At 56.8% G+C, this 10,856-nt stretch overlaps 4 protein-coding genes across 4 annotated transcripts; 1 reads left to right on the forward strand and 3 right to left on the reverse strand.

Moving 5' to 3' along the window:
• Window positions 1–148: 148 nt before the first annotated feature.
• Window positions 149–1,082, reverse strand: MIA40 (Mia40p; the record flags this gene model as incomplete). Its single annotated transcript, XM_076677281.1, has 3 exons — window positions 149–285; window positions 356–646; window positions 719–1,082. 3 exons carry the CDS (start codon window positions 1,080–1,082, stop codon window positions 149–151), a joined length of 792 nt encoding a protein of 263 aa, XP_076535800.1.
• A 176-nt stretch (window positions 1,083–1,258) lies between these two features.
• Window positions 1,259–8,048, reverse strand: CUS1 (U2 snRNP complex subunit CUS1; the record flags this gene model as incomplete). The annotated part of the gene is made up of 16 exons (XM_076677282.1): window positions 1,259–1,305; window positions 1,394–1,942; window positions 2,014–2,068; window positions 2,134–2,245; window positions 2,310–2,504; window positions 2,571–2,763; window positions 2,842–3,175; window positions 3,241–3,339; window positions 3,425–3,694; window positions 4,189–4,383; window positions 4,455–4,983; window positions 5,057–5,144; window positions 5,226–5,368; window positions 5,456–5,539; window positions 7,149–7,702; window positions 7,899–8,048. The coding sequence occupies 16 exons, from the start codon at window positions 8,046–8,048 to the stop codon at window positions 1,259–1,261; spliced, it is 3,597 nt and encodes a 1,198-aa protein (XP_076535801.1).
• Window positions 8,049–8,106: 58 nt separating this feature from the next.
• On the forward strand, window positions 8,107–8,622 carry JCM15063_004239 (uncharacterized protein; the record flags this gene model as incomplete). The annotated part of the gene is made up of 2 exons (XM_076677283.1): window positions 8,107–8,507; window positions 8,589–8,622. 2 exons carry the CDS (start codon window positions 8,107–8,109, stop codon window positions 8,620–8,622), a joined length of 435 nt encoding a protein of 144 aa, XP_076535802.1.
• Window positions 8,623–9,270: 648 nt separating this feature from the next.
• On the reverse strand, window positions 9,271–9,720 carry JCM15063_004240 (uncharacterized protein; the record flags this gene model as incomplete). The annotated part of the gene is made up of 1 exon (XM_076677284.1): window positions 9,271–9,720. The coding sequence occupies one exon, from the start codon at window positions 9,718–9,720 to the stop codon at window positions 9,271–9,273; it is 450 nt and encodes a 149-aa protein (XP_076535803.1).
• Window positions 9,721–10,856: the final 1,136 nt, after the last annotated feature.

Here is a 10,856-nt window from a genome sequence, read left to right on the forward strand (position 1 = left end):
TGCCTTGTATTCAAGTTGAGCTTTCGTCGCGAATCCAGGAGCTACCTGTTGCAAGCTCTGAGACGCAAGACAGACTGCTCCGAAACGCAGAACCGAAGTGGGATGTGTACTATTATTGACATTTTCAACAATCTCGATTCAAGTCCGCTCACTTGGCAGATTTCGACTCGTCGACGGCCTCTGCCACCTTCTCGAGGAAATGTTCGTCGGGTAGGGCGAGAGCGGCCTCGGCACGGGTAATGAGGTCGTACTCGTCCGCATCCTCGTCGTCGAGATCGTCCGTGTCTGCGCGGCGCAGATGGTCAGCCCATTGCGCTTTGAGCGTAGCAGATCCGCAGATTTCGATGAGCCTCACCATTGCCGTAAATGTCGGGGTGCTTCCGGAAGCACTCTTGCATTTTGCGGAATTTCTCGACACAGTCAACCCCTTTCGGTTCGGCCTCGCTGTAGACAAAGCACGAGAACGCTGCCTTGAAATCCTCGCCGCAGGGACCGTCGGCCATACCACCCAGACAGGGACAATCCCAGTTGATTTCTCCAGTCTCAGGGTTGAACGCCGCAGCTTGCGAATGGTCCTCCTCCGAAGACGCAGCCGTAGGGGGAGCTTGTGCGGTTTCTGTTGATGGTGCAAGAGATTCTGGCACAACTATTTCGAACAGATGAAGTGCGGCAGATGCTTAAGTCAGCCGAGATGCATCAACATATAAAAAGGCGCTACCCGGCGGCCTCCGCTCCACGGCGACTGTCATGGCGGATGCAATCAAGCCGCGTTGCCGACGAGGAGGTTCCGCTGGTGCAGCGAAGCGAGCGAGGTACTTGCCTTGTTTCACGGTCTCCTGTACTTGCTCCTTGACCTCATGCACGAGTGCCTTCTTGTCCTTCTTGTTTCCGACCGTGACAAAGACGGCGGTCCATCCAAACAGTGCGGCAAGGCCGAGAGAGGCGACAACGATCGGCCGTGTCGTTTGCGAGCGGTACAGCTTGCCCCGGTTGGCGGCAGACTCGGAAGCGAAGCGTCGGCCGACAGGCGCCTGTGCAGACACGAAGGACCGCGGGAGTGTTCGGAGAGGTGCGCGGAACATGGGTTGAATGATGAATGCTCGAGAGAAGAGTCTCGGACGCGACCTTCGCGAACTTCGAACGAATCGCCAAGTCGACAATGTCGGCTTCTCTCGCGGTACTCTCTCGGTCGTGCTCTTTGTTTGCCCTGATATAGCACAAGGATGCAAAACGGATTGCAGACGGGTAAAGCACTGATCTAGAACTTGAACTTTTCCTTCTCCTTCTCTTTCTTCTTGCTTTCCGCTGTCCAGTCGGGAAGATCAGAGAGCCAAAATCGTCAGCATGAGGTCGGTAGTAAGCGCAGACCACGTGGCGGAGACGGGACACTCACCCATTTTGCGTCGCTTTGCCACTTCGCTCGCAGCGAAATCCGAGAAATCTTCGTGCGTGCCACCTCGGCCGCCTCGCTCCGCCGCTTCGTACTTTTGCCTGAGCTCGTTCTCAGTCAACCCTTCGAGGTCAGCCGCATCGAGCGCGATGTCGACTCCACCTGCCTTGCGCTTCGTGCCCCGTTCCTCCTGTCCGAGCACCGGAGCCTTGGCGCCGCCACTCGCGCCGCTCCGCGACAGCGCCGACACGTCGTAGGTACGGTCTGACCCCATGAACCCCCGCATGCGCGACTCCTTCTCGGGCAGGACCTGGTACAATTCCTTCGGACCCGCATCTTCCTCGTCCTCGTCGTGCGCACCGCTCGTCGTTTCGCGGCGTTTGCGCAGTTCGAGAAAGTCGGGAGTCTCGAGTCCACCTGGAACGGTCGATGCGACAGAGTTGAGACCCGAAGGCGTTTCGAGTCCAGTGGCGGGAGTGGCGAGTCCGTCCCCAATGACGGGCTCTTCGCCTTCCGACTCCGAATCGGAATCTTCCTCTTCTTCTTCAGATTCTAGAGTTAGGCACAGAGTCGACATCGTGAACTTGATGTCCGAACAAGGGGTCCTTGCTGAAACAACATACCTTCGACTTCGGGTTCCAGTTCGCCCCAAGGTTCTTTCTCGATGGGCTCTCCAGCCTAGAGAATCGAGTCGAGTCAGATGCATGCGGTTGAGTCACTGACAGAGCTCAATCGCAACTTGCCTGCAAGCCGTCGGCGTCGGCATCGACACCGTAAATATCCCCATACAGCGGCCGGCCGTACTCGTCGAGCGGAGGCTTTCCCCATCCTCCAGGGTGGAAACCCCACGCTGCGCTAATTACCGTGACAAATAGGTCAGCCACGATTCCGCAATGGAGAGGGCAATGACTGTCCGCACCCTTCAGGAATCGGGGCGTTAAGACCCGGGATCCGTAGATTCGGGTACGATGGTGGCGGTCCATACCGTTGCATCGAGATGAGCCATGGCGGAGGGGCGAGAGGGGGAATCGAGAGCGCTTCTTTCAGTTCCGGCGAGAGGTCTCCCGGCTTCTTCTCCTTGAGTTTCGTCTCGAATTCTTTCCCTTCGTAGTACCTGGTCGCGAGAACGTACGCTTTTAGCTCACGAGCATATCACTGAGACGGCCGAAACGGGACAAACAGTTCGCCAAATTCCGTCATTTTCGGTTTTGTCTGGTATTTGAAGAAGGCATCGTGAAGCTTCTGATAATCGATATCAATTTTGCCCATCTTGGGTTGTACTCGTTCCCGACTCTTCTGCTTGAGCGATTGACCCTCTTCCTTCTCTTTGATGGCGTCGCGTTGGGTTGCGATTCCGGTATCCGCGATAAAGCCTGAGACGCCGGTTCCCTCATAGGTCAGTATAGTCTTCGACGCGCAGGAGTGTCAAAGGCGAGAGCGGTATAACGGACTCGGAAGTTGAAACGCAGCTTTCTCGATTCCCCGCTTGCCCGCGAGGTAATCCCGCTTCTGACCCCAATGCTGCGGAATCGGCACCGTGTTCTTGTGGCTTTTGATCATCACGAGTAATCGCGGGTCCTGCGCCGACACATCGACCCATTCGACCACCTCGGGTTTCGACACGAGGCGTTTGAGTTCGGCGACCGTCAATCGATTCATTTTGCGCTGCTTGCGCTTCGACACCTCGTACTGTTCTGCCTCGTCGTCTTCCGAAGGCTGCTCGTCGTCCGAGTAGATGATCTCGCCTTTGTCGTCGCCCGTGATGTGAGCCGAAGTATCGGCAGACTACGGCAAGGCGATGTCGAGGGTCAGCATCGGCGCGCTTGGGACTGTGCGGGATAGGAGCGCACCTTGGCCTCGTCCGGTACCTGGAAATGCTTAAAGACGTCCTCGAAGCCTGCGGGAACATCGGCACTATCCTCGAGTTTGATGTCCTGCTTGGTGATATCCTAACCGCGAAGTACGCGCATGCGATGCGATCAGTCTAATTCCCTGCCCTCGCACTATCATGACGGCAGTGAGCGGTCTTCTCACCTCGACGGGCGCAGCGGGCTTCTCGATCGGTCTCTCATCCGGTTGCGCCGCCTCAACGCCGTTCGAGGGCTTGCTTGCGCCCTTCTGCTTCTTCTTGAGTCGCTTGAGCTGGCCCCTGGACTTGTTCGAGGTTGAGATCGAGGCGCCGTTGTGCGTCGGGGCTGCGTTGGCTGATGAGGACGACGCGAGTGCCGCAGTCACCATATTCGGTCGTGCTGCTCGGAGCTGCTGCCGAGCCGAGGTACTGACGCGTACGAGTCCTGGAGTGTGCTGCGAGGGGGAAGCAGGAAGCGGGGAATAGCGAGAATGTGTCTTTCAGCTGATGCGAACTTCGGAACGTCGGCGGGCTCACATCTACTACCAAGTCAAAGTTCTCAACCCCTACCTCGAGGCGAAGTCATGGATCCGTTTGCGCATTGCCCTCGTTGCCGCCGCCTGCCAGCTGAATCCCCATCTCGCTTTTCGTGTGTCTCTCGGTGCCGTTGCTTACACAGCTTGCGCAATCTAGGATACACTAGAGTTCCACCGAGTATAGTAGTACAGATTGGTCATGGGCTCAAGGATAGCTATAGCTTGAAATCGCTGTCCGACTCGGAGCGAGCCAGAATGACCGTCGTCACAGTGATTCCGCTTCCTCTAGAGCACTCAGCGTTCCGTCCCAGACTTGTCTTCCAATGCCGCTCGCCACTGCTAAGCGAGGGCTGTTCCCTGCTCTCCTCGAACTTCAAGGCCCGTTCGCGGTCGGATCGCCGGTCCGCCTCGACTCGGTACGCCTTCCACAACAGGACCCATCCGAGCGGGATACCGAGCACTCCAGTGGTCGTGAATGGGCCAAACAGGATCGCCTGCGCGAGTTTCCTCGAACCTTTCGAGTTTTGCGGAGTGAGGTAGATCGCGAAACTGAGCACGCAGACGACAAGACAGTAGACCGCGAACACGGTCAAGATGAGCAGGAGGGACTTGAGATTGCCCACACAGGAGTCAGCGCTTTCTCGTCCTCGAGATCGATCAATCGAGCACAACGACCTACGAGCCAGGTCTTGTGCAGCTGCTTCCGCTTCTTGACGCATTGTGCGTTGACCGTACCCGACGCCTGTAACGCTCTGCCCTGCGACACGATCGTTTTTCGAAACGATCGGAGATACGGCACTGCAACTCCAACGAGGATCACCCACAGGATGCATGCGCTGATGGCTTGAAAGAGAAAGTTCTGCCGAAATAGAGAAGCTGCGCGCTCGAGCTGGATCGCGAATGCGTCGGATAGCTCCACAGACGGAACGGGGATTGTGGCGGGGTCGTCGCCTGGCATCCACTGCACTTCGTATTGAGATAAGATTCGGTCGAGCTCGGCAAAAATCGTCACCGCTCGGTCGTACGCGTGACCTCCTAGAACCGTATATGTCACTGTGCCGACAAGGAACACAAAGGGCGAGGCGATCCCGACGATGTTGCACAGGTTGGCATAAACGTAGATCTCGCGACCTTGCGACGAGAGATTGACCAGGTACGATGCCGAGATAGACCACGTCACGATCTCGCAGATCCACCAGGCGGCAGAGCTGTAGAGAACGACGCACGGCTGTCAGTCTCGAGCCCAAGGTGCATTCACGCTCGCACGACAGTCCGACATACCCGACGAAGAGGACCTCATATCCGAGATCAGCTGGCGGTACAGCGCGCTCAAAAGACTGCAGTATGCGGGCGAACAAGACTTGGAACACTGCCGAGCGATTGAAACGGGGGCGTCGAGCTCAGCAACGCTTAATTCCGGCTGGTCCGGATAAACCCCGATATTGCTCACGCGGGATGATGGCGATCATTGCGCCAGCGACCAAGATTGAGAAATTGGGCAGTATCAGGGGAGACGAGGCATGGCGGCGGAACAGCCAAAACGAAGGCTTGCGTACGCGCAGCAACAAGCTTGCCAAGACGAGAGCAAGTGAGCTGTAGCGATTCACGCGATGGTCAGTGGATGTCGGCAGATACGTAGGCGGAGCAAGAACACGGGCGCGGCACAGGCTGACCACCTACATGGCGTGTGTGGCAATCAGGAAGTACAGTTGCGGTCTCGTCGACTCCGGGATGCTCAAGGCGACAAGGGATCGACCCAGCGTCCTGGTTTTGGCATATGGACATTCATCGGGGTGCGCGGCTGCGATGAGACGCAGCACGTCGGACAAGTTGTCGTTGTCACCCGCCATGTCAGCCGCCCGTCGGCTCGTATTGGTTCAAGGTCTGAAGCTGATGCTGATGCTGATGCTGATGCTGATACTGGGCGGATGCGGACAACATGCATCCTGCAACCTGGAGACCTCGAAGTCCTCGACGAGCCAGGTGATCAGGGCGCGTCGTACACGGGATTCGAACCCGACTGCCGGATCTGCAAGCGGAAATAAAGGCTGCAGGATCGCATTCAGAGCCCAAATTGAATACGGTCTCGTACGAAACATACACAACTGGAAGCAAGCAGCACGGTCAATGGTGGTACAGGAGCGCATGTCCGCAGGAAAAGGAGCGTTCGCTGTCCGACAATCGGAAGCTGCTCGCAATTTGATGATCGCCCGCACGTGACCCTGCATTCTTTCCAATCGCATACGTCAAGTTGTGCGCGTTCCGCATTGCTGGCCTAGTATTCAGTCCAGCCTTCGCGGGCGCCCGGAGCGTATCAATCGCAAGTCTGGCTCCTGAGCGCGTCTGTTAATCAGCTTGCGAGCGCCGATGTGTTAGCTAGACGCGGGTCCCAGATTGCGGGACGCTGTTGCTCGTCTTCCAATCACCGGCGCGAGCTCGAGCGCCAAAGCTGACAATCTGTGCCGAGGAAGCCCTGTTTAAGAGTCGGTGCGATGTCGCCGACCTCAACCAAGTTGTCTCACCAGAGTCCACTGAAGCGCTTTAGTGCATCGATAGCAAGACTCGCAACGAGTTGTGCAAGATAATCGCATGGCATGATGGCGAGCGAGTGAGGCGCGAGAAGGCGGACGAGGAAGATTACTCGCCAGCAAGGCGCAAGCGAGGCAAGGAGTTGGTGACAGCAAGGTTGCGAGGCGCAACCTTGACAGAGAGTTGTAGAGAGCTAGGTATGGAGGAAGAAGGTGAGTATCAAAGGTGTTGAAAAAGACTGCTGAGGGATATACGCCTTGACTTTCGGTTCGACTCCTTCGCCCGAGCGAATCTCACCAGTCCTCGAGAAGAAATGAAGTACAGTAGCGGAGAGATTCGACTGCAGAGCTCTTGAGACGTGTGTCCTCGGTGCGAGATGGTTGCGAGTTCGCGAGCGCGGAAGGTCTAATTGGATCCGTGAGGGAATTGCGCTCGCCCTTCTCAAATACGTGCCCTTCCCAAACACGTGCAAGGCTCATACCGACTGAGCTGAAGTTCAGGGGTGGTCAGCTGTTTTATAGCCTGCTATCGGCGTCAAGAGCGCGCGGGCGAGTGGTCAAGGGGGAACAGGCTGTCCGAAACGGACGGGCGAAATTCCCTCTGACGTCAATCAGCACGAACCTCTCGTTCGCTTTCGTCGCTCCGTAAACTACCGCGGATCTTCTGACGGGGCGAGCGATTGAGAGGTAGGAGAGAGCGATTCTGCTCTTGCTTCCCTTCTCTTCACTCCACCTCGACCGCCTCTTTCAACGCATTACATGTGTCGAATCACCCACACAGGTGAGTCTCACTCTGTCTCTCTTTCACTCTCTCTCGGCGGTCTTCTCCTACCCCTTGAGCGTACCGTCGACGATGAGCCTCCGGAGTACCCGTACCGCCTGTTTCGAGGTCGCGGCGTACTTGGCACCACGTCTTGCTCGACTCGGCGCTTTGGTCGAGATCGCGCTTTTCTGCGAGGCGGTTCCAGCCGCTTCCGGTGATCCCACCGCCGGTGAAGTCGTTGCCGACGAACGCTGCGAGTCCAGCGGCGTGCCAGCGGTCTGTCCAGCCCATGGCGGAAAAGGAAAGGACAACGACTACGCGGATCTGCTTCGCACGCAATGGGAGGACGATGAAGTCGGCCACGGTGCTGTCGGTGGCAACGATCGAATCGCTGTCCATCGAGACGATCATCTTGCTCGCAGCGACATGTACCTCGCCTGACGAGGGTACCGACCGTCGCACGATCTTGTCGATCACAGCCTCGTGCTGTTGCCGAGTCGTGGTCGAGTCAAGGAGCACCGGGATTACGTAGTCGGCCTCCGTCTTGGCAACGACTTGATCGGCGAGCAGAAGAAGCTGTTCAGCTTCGTCCGCGATCCGGTAGTCCCATTCGTCTCCCGACTCGCGTAGCTTGCGCTGTGTGCAGGAGTTCAGTCAACATATGAGTTCAGTCAACATATGCCATTTGCCAGTATGCAAAGCTACGCGAGTCGGAAGACAAATGGGACCACCAAATCGCGGACGAAGCTGAACAGCTTCTTCTGCTCGCTGATCAAGTCGTTGCCAAGACGGAGGCCGACTACGTAATCCCGGTGCTCCTTGACTCGACCACGACTCGGCAACAGCACGAGGCTGTGATCGACAAGATCGTGCGACGGTCGGTACCCTCGTCAGGCGAGGTACATGTCGCTGCGAGCAAGATGATCGTCTCGATGGACAGCGATTCGATCGTTGCCACCGACAGCACCGTGGCCGACTTCATCGTCCTCCCATTGCGTGCGAAGCAGATCCGCGTAGTCGTTGTCCTTTCCTTTTCCGCCATGGGCTGGACAGACCGCTGGCACGCCGCTGGACTCGCAGCGTTCGTCGGCAACGACTTCACCGGCGGTGGGATCACCGGAAGCGGCTGGAACCGCCTCGCAGAAAAGCGCGATCTCGACCAAAGCGCCGAGTCGAGCAAGACGTGGTGCCAAGTACGCCGCGACCTCGAAGCGAGCGATGCGCCCGGATACACGATCGACCGCCAGATGTTTACCTCGACTGATGCGCTCGACTACCACTTCGACGCTCCTTTCAAGGCGTCGGCTGCCGCTCGAGACGACGACGGCGGTCCACCTCGCAAGCGCCGCAGGACCGACAAGCGCTCGGGTCCGCCTCGAGCGAAGCGCCGTTGGAAGCGCCAGCGGGCTAAGGTGTCCCGGAAGTCAGAGACGGAGGCGAGGTCGGCGAGAGCGGTCAGGAAGGCGGCAAAGCCAAAAGAGTTCAGCAGAAGCGATTCCCTAACATTGTGTCGGCAAAACAGGCTGTCGTTCAGAAGCCGGCTTCGGAGCGGGTAGTCCGGAAGCTCATCGTCGACGATATGCTCATGCGTCTCTGTGTAGCGAGATCCGAGCGAAACTCAGGCTGATCCTTGTCAGGAAAACCAAATGATCCTTCTAAGGCAAGATAAGCTCGCGCCGTCCTTATAATGCCACATTGACCTTATAATGCCACGATAAACCTTATAAGACAACAAGAGACCTTATAAGGCACGGGGTTTCCTTATAAGGCACGAGGTTTCCTTATAAGGTTTTCGGCGCCTTATAAGTCTCGCCTCGCCTTATAAGGCGCCAATCTACCTTGGAAGCGTTTATCGCGTTCTCACAAGCTCGCCTTTATTTTTTCGACCCTCAGGCTCGCCCTATCGCATCGTCTCCTTTCGCTGAGCTACCCCGCAAGGTCGTCGTCGACGGCGGGCGCTCGTCGGCGACGTTGCGCCTTGTTCTTTCTGGTTCTCGATTCCGCCTGGTCTCTCTGGTGGTAGGAGTCATCCTGAGAGTATTCCGAGAGAGTCAAGAATTTCCAGAGAGACGCAAGGAGGAAACAGCTACACGAGCGCGCGCGAGAGAGAGAAAAGAGAAAGAGCAAAACGGGAAACGGCGAAAGGAGCAACAACAGGTCAACGATACTGACAAGAATCGCACAGAGCTTCGAGTGAAGCTCCGTCACGTGATCATGGGTTCAAGCGTCGATAGAAGTGGGAGGATGCGAGAAAACCTTTGACAAGTCGAGCGTGCTCCATCGTCTCCTTCTTCGGTCGGAAGCCGTCGAGTAATGCGCGAGAGTCGGACGTTGCGGCGGAGGTGGAGAACGCGAGCGAGTTCGACAGCGACGAGCAGACGGGTCAACGTCCCGTCGAGGCGACCGAGACCTCGAGGAACGATTTCGACTTCGCGGGGGAGGTGCCGGGGTTCTCGCCGTGTTGAACCGGGTGCGAGTCGGACGGCGGACCGGGTGCGAGTCGGACGGCGGAGTTTGGGTCCATCTGCGCCTGACTCGAACGAAGTGCACCCGCGTTTGGCACCGGATTGATCGTAGAGTCGACCTGAGCGTGACAGCGTCGAATCAGAGTCGCTCGAGGCATGCGTCGATGTCGTGCGCCGCTTGTGAGACATGTTGCGGCGATGAGAGCACTCTCGAGACAAGATGAGGACAGGGAGAGGACGAGAGGAAGAGAGGTGAGATCAAAACAGGGGCGGGCAGGCAAAAACGCGAGCGAAGGTCTCGGAGAGTCGGCGGCGATGCTCTAGATACTGCGAGACTCTGGTGAACACCATTGCATGACGCTGGCAAGCGCTCGAGTCGCGAGGCGAAGAACAGAGGGAGGAGACGAGGCACAGGGGGGATTTCTCCGACGGGAACCGGGTTCTCGGCGGCATCGATCGCGGTTCGGCGGTTCGCTTGAGTCGAGAGCGTAGCGAGTTAGCTGTCGAATCGGCAGAGACGTCGCCAGCGATGTCAGAAGGCGTTGGTGCGCGACAAGATGCTTACAAGGTAGAAACGGTCGCTTATAAGGGAGTTCGCGCCTTATAAGGGAGTTTGCGCCTTATAAGGGAGTTCGCGCCTTATAAGGGAGTTCGCGCCTTATAAGAAAGTTCGCGCCTTATAAGGACAAGCTGTGCCTTATAAGGAAAGCTCGCGCCTTATAAGGAAAGCTCGCGCCTTATAAGGAAAGCTCGCGCCTTATAAGGAAAGCTCTAACCTTATAAGTTCGAGGCGACATTATATGGAAATATTTGACTTATAAGGATAAATCTCCCTTATAAACTTGGGCATTCTGTCATAAGGACAATTATGTTTTCCTGACACTCTGTGAATGGAATTCAGGAGACGCTCGTTTCCCCTCATCCTTTGCAAGCCTTTTGCATTGGATTCGGCAGATCGAGATCGTCGAGATGCCCTTGAAGGTCAACCTCATCGACGCGGTCTTGAAACTGTATGCTCGCTTCGCGCCTGCCTAGCTCTTTGCGATCATTCGTGGTGGTACCAAGTTTACCAACTCGGCCCAAGCGCTGCTACTGCGCCGACAAGTCTACGACGTGTACCGCCATGAATGATCGCCTTTCGCAACAGATTCCGAACCGTTCGCACGATCTTCGCGATAATTAGCAGTGTCTGGCTCCATCATCGTAAGTGTTGCATGCAATGTACCAGTTTACGGTAGATCGATATTCGAGGCGATGTCATCCGAGAATTGCAATTCTGATGCAAAAGCACTCAGTGAAGGGATGTTCAGACGCCTGACGTTGAT

Source organism: Sporobolomyces koalae, assembly GCF_050403365.1.
Source record: "Sporobolomyces koalae JCM15063 DNA, S_koalae_JCM15063T_v1_ctg7, whole genome shotgun sequence".
NCBI classification, from domain to species: domain Eukaryota; kingdom Fungi; phylum Basidiomycota; class Microbotryomycetes; order Sporidiobolales; family Sporidiobolaceae; genus Sporobolomyces; species Sporobolomyces koalae.